Here is a 27652-nt window from a genome sequence, read left to right on the forward strand (position 1 = left end):
TCAAAACCACCACCAAGCACTGAAGCGAGGACAACAGGAAAAGTCTGTGCAGAAGCGCTCCTGAGCGCGCGCGGGTGCGAGGTTAAAGTGTGGTTCCCCTGCCGGGCAGCAACACCAGGGTGGCGTGGAGGCAGGGGGAGGAAAAGAGGGTGCTTTCTGCAGCGGTGGGGGGGTGCGAAGCAGGGAAGGAGGAGGCAAGTGCCCCTGACTGCTGCGGGATGGTGTTTAGCGGGGGCTGCTTTGCCAGGGGAGGGGGGAAAGGCAGGAAAAGGGGGTGTCTGCCCTTCCCTAAAGGGGAGGCTCGCTGTGGCGCGGGTCGGGGCCAGGGGAGCGGGAGGAGCGCGCTGTCCCGCGGCCGCCGCAGCGCGGGGCTCACCCGATCTGCAGCAGCGGCCGCGGCGCCGCCTCCTCCCGCTCGTCCCGCCCCAGCGCGGGGCCGGGCCAGCCGCGGAGCCCATATAAAGCCCCCGCGCGGCACAGCCGGAGCCCCGTCACTCCCCCCTGCAGCCGCAGCGGTCCGGGCTGGGCTGGGCTGGGCGTACCATCAGCAGTGGCGGCAGCACTGCGGAGCCCGGCCTCGGTAAGGGCAGCGCCCTCCCGCCGCGGTCGCGGGGCTGGGCGCTGCGCGGGCCGCGAGCGGGGAGCGGGCTCCGCGGGCAGGGCCCCCCACCCCGGCGGCGTCTAACCCCGTGTGCCCCCGCAGGGTCTCCAGCCAGCCGATCCGGACTAGCTCTCCTGCCTCCCAGCACCCCCCCCCACTCCACCCCCGCTTCGCATTTGGAATCGTTTCCCGTTTTCTTCGTGTCAAAAATCCTCAGCAAAATGGTCCAGAAGAAAACAGAAGTCAAAGGTTTCCACCGGTCCTTCAAGGTAAGGCGGCGGGGCAGAGCGGAGGGGGCGTGTTGGGGATGACATGTCTGCATTGCCCAAAAAAAGCTCCTTGCCGTGGGATGGAGTTGGGGGCTCTTCTTGCTGCCGGGCCCGCAGTGTGTTTTGCAGCGGTGAATTTGTTGTTTCCAGGGTGGGGGGGGGGGTTTGCACACCCACGGGAGGCGCTTGTGTGCACACGAATATCCCCGGCTGCCGGAGAGCTGGGCAGGGCTGTGTTACTTTCGTGCAGCTCGGTTGGGTGGCAATGAGACGTCGGAGGACTGGCTGGCGTTGAAACAGCGCGGTGGGGAAGCAGGGGGCTGCTTGCCGGTTGGTCCCTATGTTGGAGGAGTCCCCTTTCAGTGCTGATGGGAGGGGCGAGCTGCAGCGGGGGGATGTGTGTGCCGCACAAAACATCACGGGTCTCCTTGGCGGTAGCAGAGCATTAATTTCTGTGGGAGTTTCGGAGGCTCTGTGCCGCTCTGCGTCACTACGTGCTCCTGAGAGCGGCCCCGTCGCGGCACCCCTGAACGCTGCCTGTGATGCAGTGCAGTGTGCGCGTTGCATTGCCTGCGCGCTGCGGGGCCAGCTTCCTTGGTTGTGGTGCAGCCTTCCCACGACGCCTCCTGCCCCTGAAGCCACCCAAACAAAAGGCAAGGCCTGCCCCTCCTCTGAGACCCCAAGGGACTTGATTTTTCCTGAGTTCCTCACCGAAAGGATATAAAAAGGTCTCCACCAACGTCCCATAAAGGATCAGAAGGGAAATAGGAAACCTTCCTGCAGCCAGCCAGTAGTTTCTGCTGCGGGGAGCTGAGCCGAGTGATGTGAATACCTGGGTCATTGATCAGATTGTATTTAAAGATAAGAGGGGCAGGATTTGACCCTGTGTTTCCTTTAGGACTGACGTAGCGTTACCCCACTCTGACTCACAATGTCCCGTATAAATCTTCCAACTAATAAAGATGCTTCCTTAAAATAAAATGACCGGACCTGGCTTGTGGAGTCAAGCTTTCCACCCCTTTCATTGAGTCCCAGGCGTTTAGGACCTTCATTCCCGGCCGTAGGCAGCGTCAGGGCCCCCGGTCTGAGTGACAGTGGGGTGGCCACCGCCTGTTGCTTCTGTGGGGGAGCTGGCATCTGTCGTGGCTCTTGTGCCAGCTTCTGCCTTGTGGGAGCTGGGTGGGGAGGCTGGATCCTGCTCTGTCCCGCAGGCAGTGTGCGGGGAATAGGTGCAATTTGGTCCAAGGCAGTCCACTCTTGTTTAGGAGACATTGGCACCGAGGGTGGAGGGGGTGCATGGCTGCCGCTTCTTGGGTCGGGCTGGCAGGTCCACCACGGAGGGTTGTGCAATGGGCACGGTCTTGCAGCCCCCTGGGCACAGGCTCTCTGTTTACTTCAGGGTATGTACTGTACTGTGCCCTGTCCTGGGCTTACGTTAAGGCCAGAGCTATCCTGTTGCTGATGCAGCTCATGATTATCTGCTATGAAACCCATACCTTCCCCAAGGCTTGGCTCTGTCCCAAGCCACTCTCTGTTACCAAGCTCCTGTACCTGGCCCCACTAGACTCGGACACAAGCGTCCTTCCTGTTGCTTTGCCTCCAGCGTTCTCTCTTTGCTCAGGAGTTACAAAAAGGGTTTGGGTTTATTAGGACTTTTTTTTTCCCTGGAGCCCACGGGAGCTGCTGGGCGTCTGTTGCAGCGTCGGTGTTGGGACTTAATTTATTCAAGCCATTTGCTTGATCTTGGTTTCAGTTTTTTAGGCCGTTAGTGGCTTTCCTCTTGGGACTCCATCTCGCTTGAAATTGTGCTGATGAACACAGAGCCGGCGTGCTGCGCTGCCCCAGCCACAAGCTTGGCGTTAAATCGCCGCCCCCCTCCCCTCGCGCAGGTCACGCGTGTTGTGGATACAGCAGCTGGTGCAAGGGGTTGAAGGACCCATGAATGGCTCATTTGTTCAGGCATGTGCTTTTCTTTCGGAGCCGGGGGGTGGTCTTGCGAGATGCCGAGGGACCCTCTGTGTCTCTTGGCCTGGAGTTGTGTTTTGTTTCTGCCTTCTCTGCATCACCCACGGCTCTGCTGCAGCCTGATGTAACCGCTCTCTCGCCCGGTGCCGGGGTGGTGTTATATAACGGCATCATGCCACATGCAACCTGTTGCTGGGGGAGAGGCTGAGAAGTTAGACATTTTGAACAAAAGACCTAAGTGAAAAAATATGCGGAGGAGGGGAGAAGAAGCAGGGCGGGGGGGACGGACCACTTGAAAAGGAGGTGGAAGGCTATAGGAACACTTAAGGGAGGGGAAAAGGAAATGCTTTAGAAGTGTGTGTCGAAATTCCCAGTTTGACTTTCAACGCTGCCTTTGGGTTGCAGCCTTTTGCTGGTGCAAGCCTCTAAATAGCTGCTAGTCAGTGGCATCGGGGCAGCGCGGGCTAAGGGGCAACGAACCCTTGCATTGTGAGCTGCCTGCGGCGCTTACTTCCCGAGCTCTTGCAAGAAACACACTCCTGGATCCGGCCGGCTCCTGTCTGCAGTGCAGGCTGGCTTCCAGGGGCTCCGCGCTTCCCTCTCTCGGGCCGCCCAGCCCAGCGTGGCTGGTGTCCAACTTGCATGGAAAGTAAACACGCGATTTCTAGCTGGTTCTAGCTGTGAGCGAGGCTCGTGCCAAGCCCTGCTGATTGGCTGCGGGGGAGCTGCTCCCTGAGATCCGATACGGTCCAAGGGCTCTGGCTTCCTCGCCGACATGGCAGCGGGGCATGTGTTTTCTTTTGAAAAAAAGTTCCACCTCCACCCAGGCAGATTTCATAATGCTGGGGAGGCTTGCCGTCGCTCTCTGGAAGCCGTGGGGGGAGCTGGCCCGTGGGTCTGTAGCTCTGTGCTTTCCGTTCCAGCAGATATGGGGGGGGGGTCTTGCCAGAAGCGGAGGCAGGGAGGGGTAAAGTTAGAGCTGGAGGCAGGGAAGAGACCAGGGCCCTGGCATCCTGGCTCTTGGCTTCATACCTATCACACCTGAACATCTGTTTTCCCTTCATTTGAGGCAAGTGGCTTCCCTAGCAGTTCAGGCCAGGGAGAGTCCCCAGTGTGATGACCTGAGGCTGGAAGAGCCTGGGCGAGGCAGCATGGTGCAAACTTCCTGCTCTTCTCCAGCTCGTCTTGCATTTTATTGCTGAGTGCTAACCCTCCTTTGTTGATCCTAGCCGCCTTCCAAGGAGGCCAGTTTGTAACTCTTCACTTCCTGGCTTGAACTGGACCAAATGCTGTTGCTTTCTGGCCCAGGCTACAGTTGACTTCCAGGGCTTTGGAAATGTGATCCAGGCTGGCTTCCATCCTCTGGCCCTGCCATCAACTTGACAGCTCAGGGTTCATTTGGCTAGGCTGGGCTACACCTTCTGCTGCAGGTCCGCTGTAGGCACTGGTCTGGGCTGCAGGTCTGCTGCCCTTGGCTCCGGTCCCCTGCCTGTGAATCGGGGAGCCCTTCCAGCCAAAGCTGTGCATAAAGGACTCTCTCCAGGCCTGGGGTGGCAGCACTAAACTGTGCCCATCCCCGAGATGAGTTTGCAAACAGTGCTTAGCAATCCCTGACTCTTCTTCCGCCCCTTTCCAGGCCCCCTGGATGATGCTCAGCTCAGCTCGGTTCCCTCCCAAGTCCCTGCTGATGCAGGGGGTGAGTGAGTGTCTGGGTTCAGGCTCTGCTGCTTTGCTGAGCCAGCCAGGTGATATCTGGGAGGAGGCCTGAACTGGGAACCCTGAGCAAGTGAGCAAACGGGGCGTAGGAGTGCACAGAAGGAGAGGATGGTGCGAGTGGCTGGGCCTGTTGCTCTAACCCTTACAGCAAGGAGGCTTTAAGCTTATAGGAGCTTAGTTATACCTGAGCAGTCACCAGTCCCTCTTGGTTCAGCCACCTGCCCTGCAGTTCCCTTATGCACGAACACTCAGATACAGCTCTGGCTCCAGCTGATTTGGGGCCCTGAGGTCATGCACGGTCTGGTTCATGCTCTATTTTTGCTCCGTGTCATTGGTATCAAGGCAGTCGCTGGGCAATGAAGCCGCACACTCTGACATGTCTGAAGTACTTGCACAGATGTGGGCTGGGGAACTGGGCAGTTGTGAGGCAGGATGCCCAGGCCCTGGTTTTGCTCCTCTGACCTAGAGGAAGCTGAACTGAGGAGCCCGTGCCTCGGTTTGCTGCCTGTGAAATGGGTAGAATGCTGTCTGCTCAAGGGTTCCCAGGCCAAATGCCAAGAGTGAGGTTCTCCAGGGTGGCTGGAAAGCTGGCAGTGGATTTATATGTCTCTGGCTTCCTTCCCATTGTGGCCTAGGTGGAAATCGCAGTGGAGGGCAGTGGGGCTGGGGGAGGGGTATGTCTTCTCTTTGGCATGCCCCAAGCAACCCTGCACCTTCTCATTGCTGGGCTTGGGTCAGCACTGCTGACTTGCTGAGACATGGCTCCAGTCTGGCAAACCCACTCTTTGCCAGGCAACCCATTCTCTTGCTTCCAGCGATCTGGCTTCCTGGCTCCTTGGAGCTGTTCTGCTTCCCGAGCCAGAGACCTGTACGGGCAGGGTGCAGGGGAGGTCTCGCTGTCATCCTGCCTGGGCATCAGCATTGGAGCTGAGAAGGGAGGAACAGGATGACAAAGCCACTTTGGAGCCTGTTCCCTGCTCGGACTCTCCCGCTTCATGAGTGGAGACTGGCAGCTCTGAGACCGTCTCCTCCAAGTGCCAATATTTGCCTCCAAAAGCAAGAATTGCTCCGACTCCCTTGATTGCTGGGTCATGGCGGGGTTGCCTCTGTAGTGCAGCCCTGGTTATTTATTGGGTATTATGTGAATCCCAACTCTGCCCCCAAGTTGGCTGCAGCTTTGGGGAAGGCTATTTCTAGCAGACTCTGAGACTTTCTCTAGGCTGGTCTGTAAGGGAATAAAAATGTGTGTGCACGCGTGTGAAATGAGGTGCTACAGCAATTCCTGGTACAAAGCCAGGAATTGGGGTGGGTCTCCCTGGGGTTGCAATTCTGGCCCAGCTAATGGAGCCACCCCATCTCCATAGGGACCTTGTTAACAGGCGGGGGTGGAGATGCCCTAGGGGAGCAGACTGGGATGTGAAGACCTAGGATACTTGGCACAGGCACCCTGGGGTGCTGCCGGCTTGTTTATGCACCGGTCTCACTCCGTTCTCCTCTCTTCTCTTCTGATCCTCCAGGGGCAAAACCCATTCGACCTGGAATTCACCCAGACAAGCCACCTGGAATCTGTCTTCAACTTCGAGTGCCCAGCCCGCCCCGGTGAGCAGCTCTACAGACAGCGCCTTGCTTTAATCCCAGTGGGGGCAGGGGGTAGAGGTCAGCATGTTGTTAGCTCTGCCTCCCCTCCACCCTCCATTGGGTTTCTTCTCGTGGTCCTTTCCTCCTCCCTCTTGAAAACCACTGTCCAATACCAGTGTGGGGCAGCTCCTGGTGGAGGTACAAATACCATCTGCCGTGGCGCTCATACAGGAAGGTGCTTGAGCATGGGCCAGACCTCCAGGTGCATGGCATCCTTGATGTCCCTGAAGTCCAGGGGCCCAGGCATTCGCTTGGACACATGCCAAAGATGCATATAAATCCCAGAAGGTGTGGCAAGTGTGGGTGCCACCTTGCGATTCATCAGGACCTGGCTTCCTGTCTAACCCTTCCAAAAAGCCCCATTGGGTCCAGAAGTGTCTGACCCAGCCTCTCTCCTCACCATTCATTAAGCTGGTGTCTTGTTTGCCACTCACTAAAGGCTCCTGGGAGCTGGGTCAGTATTTCATGCCGCATGAAGTGCCATCTGTTCTCATATTCCTAAGCGAGAGGTAAATGCAGAGGTGAGTGTTGGGCTGTGCGACCACTTGCATGGTGTTAATGCTGTCTGGATGGCTTTGGTTTGGGACAGACATGCCTTCAAGTCAACCCATCGATATCCCCGACGCCAAGAAGAGGAACAAGAAGAAGAAACGGTGCAGAGCTACAGACAGCTTCTCAGGGCGTTTTGAAGGTGAGCGGTGCGGGGGGTCCTGGGTCTGGGCTGCTCTTTCAGCTGTTGCTCAAGGCTTGGGGGTTTTGAACTTGGAGAAGCTGAGGGGCAGAGAGATGCATTCAACAACAGCTGGCTTCGGGTGGGGGGCTGTTGTAATCCCGTGTCGGGGTGTATGCACTGAACACTGGGCTTTTGCAGCTTGTACAGGTCTTTCCCAGAAATTTGCACAGGAATGAGAGCCTTTCTCTTTTTCCCCCCCCCCCCCCCCCCAGATGTTTACCAGCTGCAGGATGAAGTGCTCGGGGAAGGAGCCCACGCTAGAGTCCAGTCCTGCGTTAATCTCATCACCAACAAGGAGTATGCAGTGAAGGTAAGGGCTTGGAGAGGCCTTGGGGTTCAGGGAGTGAGTTTGAACTAGGACTTAGGGCTAGAGCCTCAGTCCCCATCAGTGACACTTGTCCTATAGCTTCCCCTGTTATCTTCGTGCCTCAAGTGTCCGCTCTCCCCTACCTGTCTTGTCTATTTAGACCGCACCTAAGTGCAGAGGGGTGTCTGGTCCATACAGCACCTGGCACAGTGGAGCCCTGAGCAGTCTATAGCTGTAATACAAGTAATGGCATAGGAATGGTAGCAATACCCCTAGAGTAGGAGGTAGTTATGTCTCTGTAGGGCTGGTAGTCTCCAAACTCAGGGCTGCTGGTAAGGGCCAGTCCTGGGCACCAAACTCCTGTGTAATTCCGCTGTTGTGCCCTTGCTTCTTAATGGGGACACCAGTGATGGAGAAGTCTGAGCCAGGCAAGTGTGACGGTCAGTGCTGGGACTGGCCCTGGTAAAACAGGCTGTAGTGCCACGGGTCAAGAGGAGAGCTGGCTGTGCTTGAGTGGTGAGTGCCCTGTAGGAACGGCTTTACTGAGAGTATCATTTGCACTAAGGGGAGATCCCGATGATACTTGGAAAGGACCCCCAGGATGAGCGACTGGTCTGTGTACATGGCTCAGGGTTGTACCTCCTATGAAACCACAAAGCCAGCCTGTGCGCGGAAGGGGCACATGGCCTGATCTTGGCACGATCCCGAAGAAAGCCTCATGGTGGGGAGAGCTGGATTCAGAACCACTGCAGCTTAGTAAGAGAGATGGTGAAACCCAAATGTTACGGGCGGGACAAGGGGTCAGTGCAGCTGTCTTCCATGAGGTACCCCAGCTTGCAGGAGAGGGACAGAAACCTCCCAGCTGCAGTGCATGAGTTAGGAGCCATGAGACCGTCTAGCCTTGGCTCTGCTACAGACTCACTGTGTGGCCTTGGTCAAGTCACTTCATTTGTCGTCTCAGCAAAGTGGGGGGCTGAGACCTACCTGGTTAAGGGAGTTAGGCAGGCTAATGTAATGTCTGCAAAGCGTGTTGGGATTTCCAGAGAGGCTGGACATGGAAGCAGAGGTGATAGCAGGCTGGTGCGTCTTATGCTTGCTTTGGGCATCTTGACACAAGGGTGCAGCATCTGGGCAAGGAGGTGGGAACCAGAACAGGTCTAGGCAAGCTGGAAACTGCTGACGCTGCAGTGTCTGGGCTTGGGAGACACCGCGCAACATGGAGTTTGAGCTTTAAAAATCATCCTGGTAGACTAGAGAGTAAGGATATTGGGGCTCATGCTGACCCAGCACTTACGGGCTCCCAGCTTGGTGGTCACAAGAGCTCTGGCTTCCAGTGCTTTGCAGTACTTCCACGGAGTAGTGCAGAGGAGCAAGTGAAACGCTTCACCGGGGCACTGAGCAGAGCTGGCACTGCCCCAGACAAAAGCAACTCCTGTTCTGTGTAACTGGAGCAGCAGCAAGTCAAGAGGAGCTGGCTGGTGCGCCTGGTACCCAGCTCCTATTGGCCTCCCAGTGTGGGGCTGCAATGCGCTAGCATCCGGGTGGAAAGGACGGGACTTGGCTGGGCGCATGGGGGGGGGGGGGCAGAGCCGTGACCTCCCGAGAGGGGGAAGTGCGTTCTGTTTTGGAGGAGAGCAGCTGTGGCTGTTGGCGAGCGGCAGTCTCTTGGGGACGTCCTTGCTTTGACTGGAAGCCTCAAGCCAAGCGGCTTGGAGAGGAAACAATGCAGCCCTTCTCTAGCGGCTCGGGTGCTTCTCATGCCACGGAGCGCAGAGGGCTGTAGTCACGGACCCAGGAATCTAAGCTTCCCCCTCCAGCTTTTTTTTGCCCTGCGAAAGCCGCACCCTTCTAGCTCGGGCTCCTGCCTCCTGAGCCTTCCCAGGGAGCAGCTCTGCTGGAGTGGAGCAGTGCCTGGAGCTGCTGTCCAGCCTGCAGCTGAGGCTCTCAAGTCCCCCTGCAAACCCGAAATGTCTTCGGTTCTGGGGGCTGGGAAGCCGTCTTCTCCATAGCGCAGGTGGGGACATGGAGACTCTGTGGGAAGGGACTTGTTGGAGGTCACAGAACAAACCAGTCGCTGATAAGAAACCAGGAGTCACCCCCTCCTCCTTGAATGGAGGGTTTACACAGTCTTCCCGTAGAGCTCCTTGCACTGGAACGGCTCTGCAGGAAGCTGGATTGCAACCTCTGTCCTGCTGTTGTAGCCGTTCCCTGCACCCACCGGCCGCTTTGCATTTAGTCCGGCTTGGCTCATGCTGGACTCTGGCCCGGATAATCTTGTGCCTGTCTGGGGGCCAGCACTTTCCCCTGCCAAAGGAGGCCCTGGCAGAGCAGGAGGAGGGAAGGGCCCTTATCTCTGCAGCCTGGCTTCCAGGTCTGGCCTTTGAAGTGTGCTTTGCGCCCTTGTCGCATGAGTCTTTGTTTGCCTCTCCCTGGAAGGAGGGTGGCTCCTCCCCTGTGCTGGAGGGTGGGGAGGAGAAGCTGGCATGCCCAGGGCTGTCATCTCCCTGAGGGGTGGGATGGACCTAGGCTGGAAGGAAAGTAGCCTCCCCTGCAGCTGGTTAACCCCTTCATGCAGCCATCACCTTGCATCCCACCTAGCACTAGGGAGGGCAGCTTGCTCCAGGGATGTGCTGCCAGGCTGTGTGGAGGGGGATGCCACGTGGGCTGGTAACTGGCAAGAGGCTCTTGTCTAAGTTGTCTAGCATTGTCTGGCCTGCAAAGGGAGAGTGCTGCAGGCAACGAGCTCAGGGCCTGAGGCTTGGTGCGGTTACCATGGGACCCCCTCGTTTCCCTCGCTCTGCCAGGTCTGCTGGGCTGGTCTGAGCCTGGCTCCCCCGTGCAGTGCAAAGGGCCCCGTCCCCATCTCAGCCTTTCTCTTCATTTCTGTTTCAGATCATCGAGAAGCGCCTTGGACACATCCGGAGCCGTGTGTTTCGAGAGGTGGAGATGCTGTATCAGTGCCAAGGACACAGGTGTGCTGGGGCTGCTGCACTCATGCTAGGCTGGGGACCCCAAGGGTTTGCTGTTCCTGGAGCAGGGGGAAGCCTTCACCAGCTAGCTGAGATCCTCCATGTACCTGCCCATTCTCTGGAGGATCAGGTTGCCTCCAGCCATGCCATTGTGGGCTCTTGGAGAGCATTCCTGGGCTCCTTCAAACTTTTCCTATGGGTGCAGGGATCAGTCTTGCTGTAGGAGAGCAGCTGAATGACATTAGGCTGGGAGCCGTTGCTCAAGATGAGTCTGAAGGGCTCCCGATACCGGGGCATACGGTCTTTGGGGAAGTGGATACGCTTTGTGGACAGTTTGGTTTAACTGCTGCAGAATGGGGAGAGTAGCCCGTGGCTCCATGTTAACTGTCCTTCCTAGGAAAATGCTGAGCGGTGCTGTTTCTCAAAAGCAGCTTGTTGGCTGAGGGAAGTGTCTGCTTGCAATTAGGGCTGCGGTAGAGATAAGCCATCTACCAGGACACTGGGAAAATGCTCCCTGCCCAGCTGCGGGTCCAAGCCTTCTGGTTCCAGTAACTGAAACCCAGTTCCCTTTTGGCACGTGTCCCGTGTATACATGTCTGGGCGGCGGTCCCCTGGGAAGTCAGCTTTAGTGAGGAAGTTAGTGATACAGCAGGCCCCCGTCAGTGGCTGGGCAGCAAAGGGTGGGAAGCTTGTTGGCATAGATGGGTGGCTTGATCGTCCCCTTGCCACTTTTCCAGAAACGTCTTGGAGCTGATAGAGTTTTTTGAAGAGGAAGACAAATTCTACCTGGTGTTTGAGAAGATGCGAGGAGGTAAATGTCCCAGCAGGGTTTGCCTTAGCTCCTATAGCGCCATTCACCTCTGTCAGGGGGGGAAGGTGGGGGAATGGTGGTAGGTAGCTACTGGTGCACTGCTGCCCAGGCATAGGTCCCTTGTAGTGATCAGTGGCACATGAAGCCCTCCAAGCTCGTGCCACCTGCTGTCTCCCAGGGCTGAGGCTCTTGGCCATGCAAAACCCCTGATCCCAGCTTTGACGGGTGTTATGGGGATGGGCTCTGGAACCAGAGCCCAGGCGGCAGCATCTGTCTCTGGTGTTGGGTGGTGGTGGGAGACCGGTATGGAAAGGTGCAGATCTGTTGTGGCTGACTCTGAGGTATGTGCCGCAGGCTCCATCCTGACCCACATCCACAGGAGGCGCCACTTCAATGAGCTGGAGGCCAGCGTGGTGGTGCAGGACATAGCCAGTGCCCTTAACTTCTTGCACAACAAAGGTAGGCAGCACACGAGCCGCGCTCTGGGACCTGCCTTCTGGGAATAGGCAGCGGCGAGGGGAGACCAGGGCTAGAAGGACACTTATTCTTGAGCCGGACGCCAGTGCTCTCACCTGGCCTGTGAGATCCTATCTGCCTCTGCCCTTCAGCCATTAAAGCATGGGTTTTATCAGAGCATGGAGTGGGGTGGGGACTTGGTTCAGTATCAGGCCCTGAAGAGATGAGGCATTGAGCTCTGCCAGCTGCTTGGAGCACCGAGGGGGCTCAGCCCCCCACACCAGTCGCTGTTGCACCTCCTGGAGAGCCCCAGAGCAGTGATCATGGTCGCAGAAGGCAGATCCTGGCTTCCTGTTACTAATGCTTTTGGGGGGGGGACCCTGGGAAGCTGCTGCCCCTGCTGACCTGGGATTTCTCACCTGTAACAGGGATAGCGCACAGGGATTTGAAGCCTGAAAACATTCTCTGTGAGAGTCCCGATCAGGTGAGTGGCAGGCATGAGCACTTGGGCACGGGTGGCAACCATGGCCAGATCCTTTTTGTTCTGGGCCTGGCTGGAGTTGGGACAGGCTGGGAGATGGCAGCTGCCTCGTGGAGGGGATAGGGGTGGTCAGCTGCCTGCTCTTCCCCTGGCAAGATGTAGCTTGAGGCCTGCAGAGAGCCCAGGTATACCTTCACCACGCAGGGGGTGGGAAGGGGGATGGACTCGGGAGTTGGGGAGATCACGATGCTTTATGGGGCAGTAGTTTAATTTAGGTCTTCATTTGTTAAGATGGGATTTCACAGGGGAGGGGGGCATGGCTGGGACCAGGCACATGAGCTCCAGACTTGTGTAACTCGGCAGGTCTCCTGGTCCGCAGCCTGGATCCAGTGGGTCCCTTTTTTAGCACTGGGGACTCCACCGACACCTTCCAGGTCTCTTTGGTAATAGGCTCCTGTGCTTCTTCCTCCTGCCCAAGGTTTCCCCAGTGAAGATCTGTGATTTTGATCTGGGAAGTGGTATTAAATTAAACGGTGATTGTTCCCCCATCTCTACCCCGGAGCTGCTCACACCAGTAAGTATGCTTGCCCCGGCCTTAATCTGTGTGGGGGTGGAGGGGTGGGAAAGTGGGCTGACTTCCAGGAGTCTTGGGCTGCTTTTATAGACTCCTGGGAAGGCGACGAGCATGGTGCATTTGTGGCAGGAGGCCTGACCCAATACAGCCCCCCTGGTCCTTCGCTCCTCTGCTGGTCCCACCCCCCCGCCCTGGAGCCCCAGCTGGACTTCTGGACCCGCCTCTGCTCTGGCACCAGCGTTCACAGCCGGTTATTTTTAGTCTTGGTTGAACTTGTTAGACAAGGCTCCATTTGCAATCCCTCCCACTTTGACTGGCCTGCACCAGGAATGCGGAGGCCTTTTCAGGGCTGGCTCGGCTCCAGCAGATTCCTGTTGCTGTTTTCCAACCAGAAGAGAGAGCATCCAGCGGGGGGTTGTCTAGAGGGTCCCTGGGAACTCGAGGCACAGCGAGGCATGAGGTTAGCTGGAAGAATCAGCCCTCACTTAGCCTGAGGGCCTGGGGTTGGGCTTCTGTAGGCTTCGGTGAGAGGTCTGCAGGGATGGCCGTGGAGCTGAGGAAAGAAACCCAGGCGAGGGGGGTGATGGAAAACCAGAGCTTGGAAAAAGCAGGACTGCTTTTAAGCCCCCCACAACCATAGGAGAAGGGGAAATCCGCCAGCTGCTACATGGCTGGAAGCCCTGAAGGCATTAGGCAGGGTGGGGAAAGCCTCTGCCCACCATGGAGCGGGCTGGCATTACAGGCGCCCCTTGCGGGAAGCCCACCAGGTGCTCAGGGCACGGCTCACCACCCCAGGGCCTTGCAGGAGGCTCGGGGGCTCCAGTCCTCAGCAGGCTGCTGCATTATTCATGGCTCCTGGAGCCTCTGCAGACGGGAGTGCATTCTAGAAAGGGAGACTCGGGTTACATAATGCTCTTTAGCAAGCCCCGCGTGGCTGCTCATTAGCTGCTTCTAAGTTGGGGGGGGCGGGGAGGGGGGTGGCACACCGCCAGGCCAGCGCTGATAAGTTAAAATCGAGCCCTAGCAACAGCTGGCCCTATTGGCGGTGGGGGAGGAGGCAAGGGAGGGCGGGAACTGTTCTTCCCGGTGTAAGCTTGCAGAAGTGGGTCAGGCGCGGGGATGTGGGGGGTGCGTGGGGGAGGGCTTTCACAGCAGCAGTGTGTGTGGGGGGTGGGATAGGTGCGGAGATGTCTCTTGTCCGGTCAGACTTTTAAGGGCAAAAGGGCCTGGTCTGGTCCCATCCCCTGCATAGTGCAGGCTGGAGATAGCCACCAAGGGAATCACCACCTCCTCTCGGCTCAGAGCTGCAGCCGCTGCTTTGAGCCAGGCTCTGAGCAGCTGGGTGCAGGGATGCCAGAAGCCCCCCCGGGTAGCATTAGCGAGGGACTTGCCGGATCTCGCTCGCCTGAGCAAACGCCGCCGGCTGCATGTAGGCAGGCGCCTGGGAAGCGCGAGGCCTTATCGGGCGGGAGCAGAGGTTTCAGCTAGCAGGGGTGTTGCCACCACACCCTGGTGTTTACTGGCGCGGGGGTCAGGTCAGGTTCACGTGCTGAGGCTGATGCAACGCTTGCATGGGGAAGCGGGCGCTGGGATCAGGGCGCCAACTTGGATGAGCCGCCCAGCTGGGGAAGCTGGGTGGGGGTGGGAATCGAGCAAGCTGCTCCATGCCACTTAATCCTGAATCCACCCAGTGCCCGTGGGAAACTCCCTGGCATCGCTGGGCCCTGCGCGCTCGGCGCTGCTCGGCGCTCTGCTTTGCATTTGCCCCCCCCAGTGCCATTTATACCACCTCCGCTGCAGCTTCTCAGCAGGAAGTTCTGCTTTCGATTTCCTCTGCAAAGGGGGAGCGGTGGTGGGGGGTAGGGAGCTGGTCTGGGCCCCGAGGCCAAGTGCCAGCGGTGGTGGCAGCTTTGCCTGTGGGGCTCACGGTTTGGAGAGTTTGTTTGGTTTTTTTTCCCCTCCTTTTTCTGTGGCATCAGCTGTTCTGCGCTGCCGAGGCCTCTCCTGACACACAGGCGATTATCTGATCCTGGCGGTTTTCTTTCTCTTGTCACAAGGCCCGTGTGGGCTGATGGGTCACGTGAGCTGGAAAGCCCCAGACAATCCCTGGCAGGGATGGAGGGCTGGGGGGGGGATGGGCCGCAGCAAAGCAGGCCTTGCAGACATCTGCAGCTCTGGTTACATCAGCTGATTAACTCCTCCGCTTCCTGCTCCGTCTCCACCGTAGCGCACCGGCCGCGGGGCTGCTCGCTGCGCTGAGTTGTGGTGCCCGCCGGGTGCCAGGAGCAGCCCTACCAGCCTTAACCCTTTGTTGGCTACGAGCTGCCTGACCTGCCCTTGAGATGGGAGGTTTTGCATCCCCATGACGGCAAAGCGCTGGCCTGTGGCCAGAGCCGCGGCCTCCCCGGGGCCAGCCAGCCCGGCCCATTTGTGGGAACAGGTGGAACAGGATTGTCTTCCCAGTCCAGGAGCTTGTTATGGGGAACATCATCCCCGCCCCGGGCAGGGCGTGTTGTCCTCGTCAGGGTATTAAAGCCTTTGTGTCCTGGCGAGGGTGCTGCAGGGGATGTGTGATCCAAGCTGCCACGTCGGTGACATCCACCTCTGGGAGATCAGGTGGAGGGATCACACGGGAGAACAGAGCTCTTCCGTCTCCAACATCCGATTCTTGGGTGAGGGACGCTGGGCGTTTTCCTACAACTGCTGCTCCACGGTGGAGAGCTCCTCGAGGAGGGAACATTTACACTGGGGGTGGGGAGGACGAGTGGACTGACAAGGCAGACCTTTAAGCCAGGATAACTCTGCCCCAGCTGCTGGAGAATTACTCTGAAGAATCAGAGGTAAAATCTTCCCGTGCAAGCTGTGCCGCTGTCTGCTCCTATCGGCCTGCTCCCTTACTAAAGGCGAAGGTGCTGTCATTGCCACCTACTGTGTGAGCTACCCTGGGATAGTTGTGCATCTGTCCATTCCTGATCCTGGTGTCATTTGTAGCAGCCTACAACTTCATATACATGACAGTGGGCACGTCTACATGTGCACTTTAATGCATATTAACTTAATTCTAATGCGCATTAAAGCATCACAAAAAACATGCTCTTTTGCTAATGTGTATTAAAATAGGCTAATGTGCATTCTTTTCACTATGGAGGTACTAGATTTAATGCGCATTAATGAACTTGTAGACGCGCCCACTGGGTGGCTTCTCCCTTCTCCCCATTTGCCGTAGTCAGGAGGGCAACAGGAGCCTGCAAAACGAAGGTGCTAACTTCAGGGAGAAGGGCTGGGCATGGATGGGATGGGCCCGATTATTTTTTTTTTCACCCCGTGGAAAGTCGGGCCCTCCCAGCGCAGCGCCCACTGAGGCATGAAATCTGCCGGAAACCTTCTGTGACTTGATCCGAATTGTAACAAGCAGGCACAAGTAGTTTGAGGAGAGGAGGAAGGGCCGAGCTTGTGGTTCAGGAAGTGGGCAGCAACTTGGGATCTGGCTTTGATTTCCCAGCTCTGCCATAGATGTCCTTGGACAAGTCATTTTCCTTCTGTTCCTCGGTTTCCTCACCGGTGTCATCAGGTCAAATACTGCCTCGGCTTCACTTGCTCTGGGGAGATGCTCCATTACTGTGGTCGTGGGGTTGGACCTCAAGGTACCTTAGCTAGCTTGTGGCCTGTCTTTGTGTGCACGGGGTTGACTTACAGCTGGAGAGAGAGCCAAGTCTAAGACTGCTCATTAATGCCAGGCTGTGTCCAGGGATGGATTTGATGCATCCTTTGTCTCTGTTGGGGCACCTGGGTGTCTTTGCCATGTGCTCCCTTTCCCCTCGGACCACAGGGCGGTCTCAGAGCCGTGTAACGTGCTCCTGTTCTTTGTTGGCGTGCCTGGATCCCAGGAGACCCTGTTTACAGCCCTTCCAGGAAAACTGGGGCTGTTTATAGCTTCTGGTCGTCATCTTCTGCCAAAGTCTCTTTTTTTTTTTTTTTTTTTTTTTTTTTTTGGAACGAAGGTCCCAAAGGGCAGAAAGTTTGCTTTGGGCTGTCTCCCTGTGAGCCTGCAGCTGAAGCCCCACAGCTCTTGGCACCTTGCACTGAGTTTCCTCTTGCACTTGCTTGTCTTTAGCGTGGACAGCAGACAGGTTGGGATTGTGCGTGCGTGCGTGCGTGCATACATGCTTTGGAGACTTCAGAGGTAATCTGAAAACCTAGAGGCTTGTGTTTTACAAGTGCAATTTTGAAGGGTCTGGAGAACAAGATGCAGTAGTTTTCAAGAGGTCCTGAGATGCTGCATCACTCTGTGCCTCGAATCTTGAGTTGTGGGAGCCCATCGATGACCTTCAGCTAGACGCCTGCTGTTTTGGCTGCAGGAGAATCCCAGTGTTTGGCCAAGAGCTTTGCCCTTCAGATCTGTAGGCACAGAGATCTGGTGCCCTGCACCCTTCAGTGGTTTTTTCCATCTTCCCTTCAGCACAGATATTTCTTCTGGCTGGTGCAGAGTGGCCTGCTTGGGCCTTGCTTCACTGCTGGCTCAGGTGTAATTGTTGTTATGAATATGATTAGTATTATTATGCATTAGGGTGGACTTGGCCTTCGGGCAGTCTTGTCCACTGATTGCAGGGTTTGGAGCCGGGTGTAGCGATGGGGAGTGCTGCAACTCCTCTCTGCTGATGTTTCTCATCCACCTGAGGCCTCACCTGCTGGTTCCCGAGGGCTGATCACCCAGGGTGGGGAGAGCTGTGTCCACCCTGGGCGCAGGCTGTCTGATTTTTAACTCGGCTGGGTTCTCATGCCAACAATAATCGCGAGTCACTGGTGTTTGGGTTGCAACCTCCCAGACATGGGGCTTGAAGCTGGAGATCTTAGTTCATTAGCATCTGACTAAGCTTTGGTGCCTAAATAGCATGGGGCAGCTGCATTCTGGATTTGACCTTCACTGTTCAGTAGACCCAGCAGCCAGGGCCTGACTCCGAGTAACCTCTGCCCTGTTCTCTTCCTCCGCAGTGTGGCTCAGCAGAGTACATGGCTCCTGAAGTGGTGGAGGCCTTCAACGAGGAGGCTTCCATCTACGATAAGCGTTGTGACCTGTGGAGCCTGGGTGTCATCCTGTACATCATGCTGAGTGGCTACCCGCCCTTCGTGGGCCATTGTGGCACCGACTGCGGCTGGGACCGTGGTGAAGCGTGCCAGACCTGTCAGGTGAGCTGGAGCTGGTCATTGCAGTAGCAGGTCATTGCTTTGCAGGGCTCGCAGTACTCGCCACAGCCCTCCAGCTAGACTCCTAGAGAAGTCGGACTGGAAGGGACCTCCAGAGGTCAGCTAGTCCTTAACCAGGGTAGTGAAATATCCCCCTGTGGCTTCCACTGGTTGAAGAACTGTCTCACCTAGGCATTAAGTCTCGCTGGCTGCCTAGGGCAGGTTTTGTTGTACCTGTGGCATCTTCATTCCCTACACACCAATACCTCTCAGCAGGGCTAGGAAGACTGCTGATTCTCTGCAAAGCTTCAGATTTCCCAGTCCCCAGGGGAGAGGCCACGTCCTGGGTCTAACCAGACTGAAATAAACACTTCATTTTTCTAAAAATGAACTTGGATCTCTTCTCTCTTCTCCTCCAGAACATGCTATTCGAGAGTATCCAGGAAGGGAAGTATGAATTTCCTGACAAGGACTGGGCCCACATTTCTTTTGGAGCCAAAGATCTAATTTCCAAGCTGCTGGTTAGGGATGCCAAGAAACGGCTCAGTGCGGCCCAGGTCCTGGAGCATCCTTGGGTGCAAGGGGTGAGTGCTGCCTTTCTCCAGTATCTTGGCTAGGGTGGTTTCTGCAAGAGCCTTATTCATGCAGAAGGCACAGTTGAGGAATGTCCCAAGAGGTTCCTGTGTGGCTTCTTAAGAGCTCTTGTCTGTCTCCTTCCCCTTCCTTCCCTATGAGCTCTCGGCCTGCTTGACCATCAGCCTCCTGCTCCCCTGAGGGAACAGTGGTCAGCAGTAGAACAAGGGTAGAACCGGGGTCTCAGGACTCCTGATCCTGGGCTTTACCACGAGATTGTCCCTGTCTCGTAATAAAGAAGTTAGATTGACTGAGCCACCCTAAATGATGAAGCTTTGCTAATGCAAGATGCAGATACGTCTTGGGTACTTGACTGGCCCTATTATAAGATCTGAGTGCCTCGTGGTCTTTAACCTATTGATTTTCATAGCACCCTTGTATAGGAGGGCACTGCTATTATTCCTTCTTTGCCAACGGGGACCTGAAATGCAATGAGGCTAAGTGATTTGCCCAAGGCCACATAAGAAACCCATGGCAGAGCAGGGATTTGAATGTTGGTCTCTTCTGACCCAAGCTAATACCCCTGTTGCTAGACTAGCAGTTTTCTAGGACAGCCCCACTTCACGGGAGGCAGGATCATGAATCTTGATGTTCCTGTTGCCCACAGGCTTCACTGCCTGGCTCTAAATCTCTATTTCCTCTGACTTTCAGTGCGCGCCGGATAACACCCTTCCGACCCCCATCATCTTACAGAGGTGAGTGCATCTGTCGGCTGCCCTTGCTGAGGTCGGGGCATTATGGAACCACCTCCCTTGGTTCTGTTCAGCTCTGATGCGCATGCAGGAGACCAGGCAGCTGTGCAGTCACTGTTGCAATAGCAGTGTAGCATTTCAAGGCATGCTTGGTGACCTCTGCCATTTGGCTGGGAGAGACTAGCAGGGCTTTGGTCTTGCCCAGGCTTGCTCTTGTAAGGCGCTGCATTCCTTGGAGAGGGCTGTGTGGCTATCTTAGTTGCTAGCCTCTGCTGGGCTGATGAGGGGGTCCTATATGCAGGAAACCCAGGTCCCAGCCAGGCACAGGGCTGCAGGAGAGCAAGACACTGGGGTGGTTTGGAGACTGACTCAGGGCCATCAAGGAGACAGACCTGGGTTGGGGTAGCAGCTGGCTGCGGATGCTGACGTGGGGCACTGATCAGTTCTCCAGCCCCTTGTGCCCCATGAGCTTGGCAGTAAAGCTTGCACACCACGCACCCGACTCTGTGCCCCGGTTCAAGGAGCTGAAGGGAACCAGAGTCCTTTTGTAGAGAAACAATAGCATGAGAACAGATCCTGTCTAAAACACCCCAGAGCCCAGCACCTGCTTTGTCCCCGGCAGCTGGGACACGGCTGGGAGCACAGACATCTGCAGCCCATCGCTGACCTCGCCCTGACCGCCGCGCCTCCCCACTGTCTCCCCTCCAGGAACAGCAGTGCCAAAGAGCTCACCTCCTTCGCTGCCGAGGCCATTGCTGTCAACCGCCAGCTGATGCAGCATGACGAGGACGAGGAGAAGGAGGAGGCCCGACCAATCATCATCAAAGCTACCTCATGTTCGATGCAGCTGTCTCCCCCTTCGGAGTCCAAGCTGGCCAAACGGAGGCAGAAGAGCAGCATGACTAAAGGGGTGGCTGCAAACCAGCACCTTGTCGCTCCCTTGGTCCTGGTGGGTGACCAAGCGTGATCACCTGCCATCGCTGCTCCCTGCTCTCTGTATATACGTATGTGCTGTATCTGTATGTCTTTTTTTTTTTTTTTTCCTTTGAAATGCTGTTGCTAGCTAGCAACAAGATCAGGACTCTCTCCTATTGGCTGGTTTCCAAGGTTACGCTGATCTTGTAAATCTGTTTTGGGGTTTTTGTTCTTTTTTTTTGTTTGTTTTTTGTTTATAAACAAAAAAAGGTATTAAGTCAAGCGTGAGGTTCCTTCACCCAGGGCACATTCAAGGACATTGAACAGATGATAGCTGAATTTTCTCTCTTTCTCTCTCAACTCTTGATTTCTCCTTTTTCTTTTCATTTCTTTTTTTTCTACACCAAAGGACTATTTGTATATGCGGCTGCTTTTACAACTTCAGCTCATTTCATACTGTGAAAAAAAGGCAAAAAAAAAAAAAGAAAAGACCCTTGGTCATATTTTCAACAGCAACAGAAAAAAACAAAAGTAGCATTTTAACCTTTATTTTCCTACTTTGCTGCAGGTTTCTCCCTGGATTTGGACTTAGTAGATTCAACCATGGGTAGCTCTGTCTTGACTTTTTTTTTTTTTTAAACACAAATTCATTCCAAAGCTGAATTGGACTGATCTTCAATAGCCTAACGAGAGGATTCTCCATGCATCTTAGCCTAACGAGAGGATTCCCCATGCATCTGGCCTCTCGAAGGAGGGGTAGGGAGAAGGATAGTCTTGAATTCAAGAGCATATTTCCCCCGCCCCTACCCGTGCTGTGTTGACTCCAAAACACAACGAAACATTGCAGTATTTCTCTTGTTTTAAGGGAAGAAGTCTGACAAACCATCATTTAGGAATTAGCTGGTGTAGATAGATAGTCTCTGCTTGGCATTGCATGGTGGTTCCCTGTCCTTGGAAGGGGATGTGATGGCAAAGGCATGTTTTCTGGTCCTGGGGATGAAGTACCCTTGGCTCTGGCTGAAGTACTTAGGAGCTGGGGGCGCTCAGCATTGTACAGGATTGGGCCTGAACTTTGGAGAAGAGCGTTGTTGTGCTGGCAGATGGATTTGTGACTCAAAGGGAGCAGAGACCTGTTCTGCCAAGTGTGACTTTTTTTTTTTTCTCTCTGCTTGGATTTCAGCTCTGCTCCCAAGTAAGCTATTAAACCACTTTTTTAGTTTTGTTTTTTTGGTTTTTTTTTTAATTTAAACGGCCTAGTTGCTCATTGCAAAAGCAAATCTTGCTTGATTTGGGCATTTAGAAATGTCTTCCTCTGCTCCCCTTGTTCCTGCCCTGTCTTCTAGGCTTGGGGTGGAAGCTGAGCTGTACCTGCCAGATACTTCCTGGGAGTTAGATGGTTTGCCAGGTTACAGCTCAAAAGGGGGAAAGAAATCCGAATCTCTCCCAGGCTTCTGAAATGTTAACGTTCAGAGTTGGGAAGTAACTGCATTTTGGATCTGACTCTGCACCACTGACCTCCACAGAGGCTTTGCCTTGGACTTTGGTGGGAGCAGGACTCAGCCTTATCTGAGGGGTGGGAGTGCACATGTGTTTGTGTGTGTGTGTTTGTGCAGAAGGTGATGGTGATGGATCTCCAGGAGATATTCACTTCCTTTGGAGAAATCATTAAAAATGGCTGGACTCACTGTAGTGGCAGGATGGGCTCCAGGCTCCTGATTATTTTATTTTTAATGCAAGTGTGGCTGGCAAAACCCCTTTCTTTGTAATATGGTGCTTTTCTAAAAAAAAAAAAAAAATGTGCTTGCTTTCCATAAGTGCTCCAGGGCAGTGAACTGACTCTTCAGCAGTAGGATCTGAAATGGAAATCTTGAGTTTGAGGTGCTTCTGCTTCTTGGGAAGGTAGAAGTGAATATAAAGAGATGTTTCAGCATGGGCAGTGTTGCTGATGGGGATGCCATGCCTTGGTTGATCTTGCCAAGGTTTTCCCTTTACAAGGGAGGAGGTGTGTATTGAGGTGTGATCACAATTCAGGTCTTAAGCAGGCATAGAAATCTGTCCAGGACTTGGCTGAAACAACTGAATGGAGAGGATTCCCTTGGAGAGGTGGATTCATGCAGTCATGTTTCACCAATATGGTGGGCGTGATGGGCAAGCGTGTGCCCGTGTGCTAAAGCAGGTTCAGGCTCTGGGCTTGAGGTACCGTGTACTAGCAGGAGGAGGAATGTAACACTAATACCTGAAGGCTGGAGTGGCAGGGGAGAACAGACTCAGGAAAGGCTCTGGGTGTGTGGACATTGAGTTTTTGGGTGGAGGAACCTAAAAATAAACGGGTCAGGCCAGTGGACCTCCCTCTGTGAGGTCTGAAGTGGAGCCAGGGAGGAGGGTATCGGGGCTCTAATTCACCACTCCATCTGCAGGCTGCTTTTGGTCTTTGGGTACAGGGAGGAAAAAGTTCCTGTAAAAACAGGACTTTCCAACTGATCGGCCTGGGCTTGGGAAAAGGCTGCTGGTCATGCCACGACAGGGGCCCTAGGTGAGATGCAGAAACCATCCTCTCATTGAAATATCTTGTGCTTCCATTTATTGTGAGGTCTCAGTCCACTGCCCTGGTTCAGGCCAGCTTGGGGCTCTTTCCCTTCACTTGCTTTCTTCTTCTTGAGTATGATGGACCTCCTCTTCCAGAAGCGTTGCCACCAGAAAGGGGGTGGTGGAGGATGCGTGTGGCTTGGTGGAGGCCGCGTGCGTGCCCAGCACTTCGAATCGAAGCTGCAAAGCATTGGGCCTGGCTCGCCTCCTACTGACACCAGCACAAATGGGGAGTAACACCACTGGGTTCACCCCGTCTACTATCGGAGTGAGTAAAATGAGTGGCTTCTTTCTGATCTCCTCCTCCCAACCCTGCATCTCCTTCTGGAGCAAAGATTCTGGCCTCCAAATTCAAGCTGACTGTGGGGAAGATGCGCCCCTGTTAATCAGTGGTCTCCCCACCTTTTTTTTTTTTTTCTTCCCTCCCTTCAAAACTGGATGCTTCAATCTTTATACATTAAAAGCAGCCATAAGCTTGTATCATGGGCACAGTTGGAAGTTACTGGAGCCTTCGCTTTGAGTAGAGCCCAGCCCTTCTCCCCCGAATTATCAAGTCAAGCTCAATACTTTCTCTGAGAAGGAAGTCCTGTGTCTTTGAAGACTGCTGACAGCAATACTATGCAATACATGTTTTGTTCATTTAGGAGGGTGATTGTGAGTAATGCAGGGATAAAGTAATCCTTGTGCTTTTGGATCTGGATGATGCTTTGGTGAGGGAGGGGAATGTGAATCGTGACCCCTGCTGATCTTTTTCGGCACAAGCAGTTTCATTTTGTCGGGAAGTGAAACATCCAGCTCCAAAACCAACACCTCTTCTCACTTGGGATTTCCAGCACGTGAGCTCTCTCGCGGGTGCCTGATTCACCTGCTTCTAGGACTCTGGGGTGACAAAGGGATTTGAGGGAGAGCTGCATTGGAAGCAAGGGGGGGGGGTGTCCCACACTTCAAAGCAGGCTGCAGTACTCCGAAACCCTCTTCAACAATCCATCTTGATTGTATGTTGTTACTTTTTAGAGCTTATTTTTGTTTTTATCAGTTGTAGATAATTCCTTGTTGTCTTATATTAAGAAATACTTGAATGATGTACAGTATGTGATGCCTTGAGCTGGTATTGTGAAAGCTATTGTAATGCTGCAGGTTGCAGCTTTTTTTAAGGATCTTGGGAAGGGGATTATTGGGTTTTCCAGGATTTTTGTTGGCAAACAAAAGTTTTCCCCAGTTCCCACTTGTGAGACTTCTTCTTCCTTCCTTTTTTTTGTTTTAATTGGCACTCCTGAAAGGGGCCTCCAAAGGGAAGTGTACTAGGTTGGTTTTCTTTTGCTTCTCTTGAAGGGCAATGAAGCCTCAGTGCTGCCGTAAGAAAGATCAGGGATGTCAAGCCTGGTTTTCCTTTCATTTTCTTGCTAGAGGGTTTGTTGAAGATCTCGACCTATTCTCGGTTGATCCCACTGAGGTCATCAGACTTCTAGCAGTTGACAGCTTTTGAGGATCCATGTCATGAGCTTTGCTTTCTCTTAAGCGGGAAAGATTTTCTGTGTCCTGGATAGCCAAAAGTCGTCTTCTGCTATTCAGCACAGATTTGGTACTTAACTCTCTCACAGGCTTGTGAAAACTCCTTTTTTTTTTTTTTTTTTTTTTTTTTTTTATAGATACAACAGACCCATTTTTTGGCTCACTGGAGACAGTGTCTAGCAGCTTGTCCAGCTGTTTATTTTAACCCCACACCTGTTGAGCTGAAAGTTTTTAAATGTAAAAATCAATCCAAAACGATTCTGCTGACAGTTCCTCTTGCTCGGCACATCTTCCCATTCTCATTAAAAAACTAGAGGACTGTGGCGTCGACACCTACACAGCCAAATGGGTCGCTAATTGGCTGGAGGGCCGCACCCAGAGTGGTGGTGCACAGGTCATTTTTGACCTGGAGGGATGTGGGCAGTGGGGTCCCCCAGGGCTCGGTCCTCGGACCCGTGCTGTTCAACATCTTCATCAGTGACTTGGACGAGGGGGTAAAAAGCACCCTGTTCAAACTTGCTGATGGCACTAAGATGTGGGGGGATGTGGGCACGCTAGAAGGGAGGAATAGGCTGCAATTGGACCTAGACAGGTTACAGGGGTGGGTGGATGAGAGCAGGATGGGTTTCAACTCTGACAAGTGCAAGGTGCTGTACGTAGGGAGGAAGAACCAGCAGCATACCTACAGGCTGGGGAACTCCCTTCTTGTCAGTGCAGAAGCAGAAAAGTATCTTGGGGTCATTACTGATGCCAAAATGAACATGGGCCGACAGTGTGGGGTACGCGGTCAGGAAGGTCAACCACACCACACCATCCACAGATGCTTCTCGAGCAGGTCCAAGGAGGTGATCCTCCCCCTCTATGCGGCACTGGTCAGGCCGCAGCTGGAGTACTGCGTCCAGTTCTGGGTGCCACACTTCAGGAGGGATGTGGACAGCATTGAGAGGGTCCAGAAGAGGCCACCCGCATGGTCGGGGGGGCAGCAGGGCAGGCCCTACGACGAAAGGCTGAGGGACCTGAACCAGTTCAGCCTCCACAAGAAAAGGCTGATGGGGGATCTAGTGGCCATTTACAAACTAGTCAGAGGGCACTGGGGGAGTCCCTGTTCCCCTGAGCACTCCCAGGAGTGACTAGAAATAATGGTCACAAGCTGGCAGAGGGTAGATTCAGACTAGACATCAGGAGGTGCTGCTTCACTGCCAGGGCGGCTAGGATCTGGAACCAACTTCATAGAGAAGTGATGCTGGCTCCTAGCCTGGGGGTCTTTAAGAGGAGGCTGGATGAACACCTTGCTGGGGTCATTTGACCCCAGTACTTTACTTTTTCCTGCCATGGCAGGGGATCAGACGTGACGATCTGCTCAGGTCCCTTCTGACCCTACCAGCTATGAACCTATCTGTCACAATCCCTGCCGTTCTCCAGACAGCCACAGTCTTCCAGGAAAATCTGTGTAGTTGAGACCTGACTTTCCAATGAGGAGGAAATGCTTTTGAAGCCATCCTTTGAAAGAAGCAAATAGACCAATCCAGTTACATTTCCCTTTGCAGGTTACCTTTTGTAAGAAGAACACTTCTTCCGAGAAAACGTATGGGCTCTGGTGGCCAGGGGGCATGTTCGGAAGAGAGATTATTTAAAAGCCTTGTACACCAAGGACCAGGAGATCAACTCTCATTTGGATATCTGGGCAAAGCAATTGCCCTTCCAGCAGTATTCAGTACCCAGTAGCTTTCATTGCAAAATGCGGCGCCTACATGGGAGCTGTCAGGTGCTCAGCTTTTTTGAAGACTCGGCCCTTGGTGTGTTTTATGTTGAGGAGATGGAAAGGATGCTCATGGAAGGTCCCCGAAGGGGATGCCTCTCCCTCCCCCAGCTGTTTACTCTCCCATGGTTGGTTTCCAAAGACAATGATGCTGAACCAGAGTCTTTCTCTAGCACTTAAATTGTTTTAACCCATATCTTGTCAACATCCTTTTTTTTTTTTTTTTTTTTTAATTTGTACTTTTCCTCATTTTATTTTAAAAGCCTTTGTTTTCTTCTAAAGCATCTGTCTTGGAGACTATCGTCTTCAAAAAGTTTTTAGCTGGAAATTAAGAAAAAGAAAAAAAAAATGTTTTTTGGCTTCCCCCCGAGTTCTGTTCCTTTTGAATGAATTAACTCAACTTAGAACTGGTTAGAAACTTTTACTGTGAATCCAACTTTTTATCAATCCAGGAGAAACGCTCTTCTCCACTTTACAATTGATGAAGACTGCCAAAGCTGGTTTGACATCAAGTCACATTAACGCACTGCTGGTTTGTACAATGGAAGCCTCAAGCCAGGGGCTGGTTTAAAAAAAAAAACACAAAAAAACAAAAAATAAAAACAAAAATATTAAAAAAACAAGCACTTTACTGTATGTACCAGGTGACCTGATACAGCTCAATCGAAGTTTTCCTTTATAACAATTGTTGATGCCAGAATTTTGTATTCTGTTTTGTAAGAATTTAATAAATGCGTTGAAACCTTCCAGAGCGCTCTGTTGTCGGGCTGGCTTTTTGATGCGTGGTTTGTGCTACTCGAGCGCCTTAAATGCCTCCGCACTGTCTAGGACTCCGCTGTGCCAGGCACCGTACGATCAGAGCAAGTCCCTCCTCCAAGGAGCTTGCCGCACAACCTTATTTCTCACTGTTAAAAAAATATACCTAGAAAAATGTGCTGGTGGAAAGGATATTCACAGCTGTCTCTCTATAGTTCAGCATCTAAATCCATGTGCAGGAGGAGGGCTTAGTGGTGCGATGGCCTGTGGTTGGCCGCACAGGGACCCGTTGAACTAAAAGCACAAGTGTGTACAGCTCAAATTAACCGAGTTTTGTGCCAGGGGCTGCAACAGAGTCTCGTCCACCCTGGGGGGTGCGCTTCTGCTGGCTGAGTGCTGGTCTCATCCCACTTGTATATCCTGAATCTGAATATCAAAGACAATGTCCCAGTTTCTTTCTTCCCCTGCTCCTGCACTCATTTTTGAAGTCTGTGGGAGTTGTAGCTGCTTGGGTCTTTCTGAAAATCCATTTTCCTAAGCAATCGATGGAGCTATTTGCCTGCCTGGTGGGAGACTCCTTTTAGAGGTCCTGATTTTTCTTTCAGTGAATGGCTGTGCAGCATTTGTGTAAACCCGATCCCTTTGTAGGTTCAATTATGGGTATCTCTTGTTTGTGAGTGACGGCTCATAAATAAGAATGGGCCTAAATATGGATCTTGGGTGGCAGCCTAATTTAGATGCCCAGGTTTGCTGCCTAAATCATTCATCCTCTCGCCTAAACCACACTTTTATAACTATTGGCCTTTGGATATGTGGCATTCTGAAGACTGTCTCTTCCAGCACCTACTGGCATATAATGCTTGCCTACCGCTTCCCCTTCCCACCAGTCAGCCTCGTTTTTATTAACTAGTTAACAGAGCGTGCCTTCCATCAGGCCTGCTAACTGACCTTGCATTTAAACTGGTTCAGAAAGAAGTTGACTAACAGTCCTGCTTCTGCGTTCACACGGTCAGGTCTTCCAGTCTTTATCCTTGAGCCGGGGAGAGGTGAGTATGTTGTACAGGCCCCTTGGTTTCTCCAGGCACTAGTATCCCT

At 53.8% G+C, this 27652-nt stretch overlaps 1 protein-coding gene across 1 annotated transcript; it reads left to right on the top strand.

The window, feature by feature from the left end:
• The first annotated feature begins 498 nt into the window (after positions 1 to 498).
• Positions 499 to 26553, top strand: MKNK2 (MAPK interacting serine/threonine kinase 2). The gene is made up of 14 exons (XM_059719834.1): positions 499 to 580; positions 704 to 870; positions 6069 to 6150; positions 6779 to 6880; positions 7135 to 7232; positions 10122 to 10201; positions 10936 to 11009; positions 11364 to 11468; positions 11894 to 11949; positions 12425 to 12520; positions 17513 to 17707; positions 18124 to 18288; positions 18989 to 19032; positions 19738 to 26553. The coding sequence occupies exons 2-14, from the start codon at positions 823 to 825 to the stop codon at positions 19994 to 19996; spliced, it is 1404 nt and encodes a 467-aa protein (XP_059575817.1). The 5' UTR covers positions 499 to 580; positions 704 to 822; the 3' UTR covers positions 19997 to 26553.
• Positions 26554 to 27652: the final 1099 nt, after the last annotated feature.

This window comes from Alligator mississippiensis, chromosome 16 (genome assembly GCF_030867095.1).
Source record: "Alligator mississippiensis isolate rAllMis1 chromosome 16, rAllMis1, whole genome shotgun sequence".
Lineage (NCBI taxonomy): Eukaryota > Metazoa > Chordata > Crocodylia > Alligatoridae > Alligator > Alligator mississippiensis.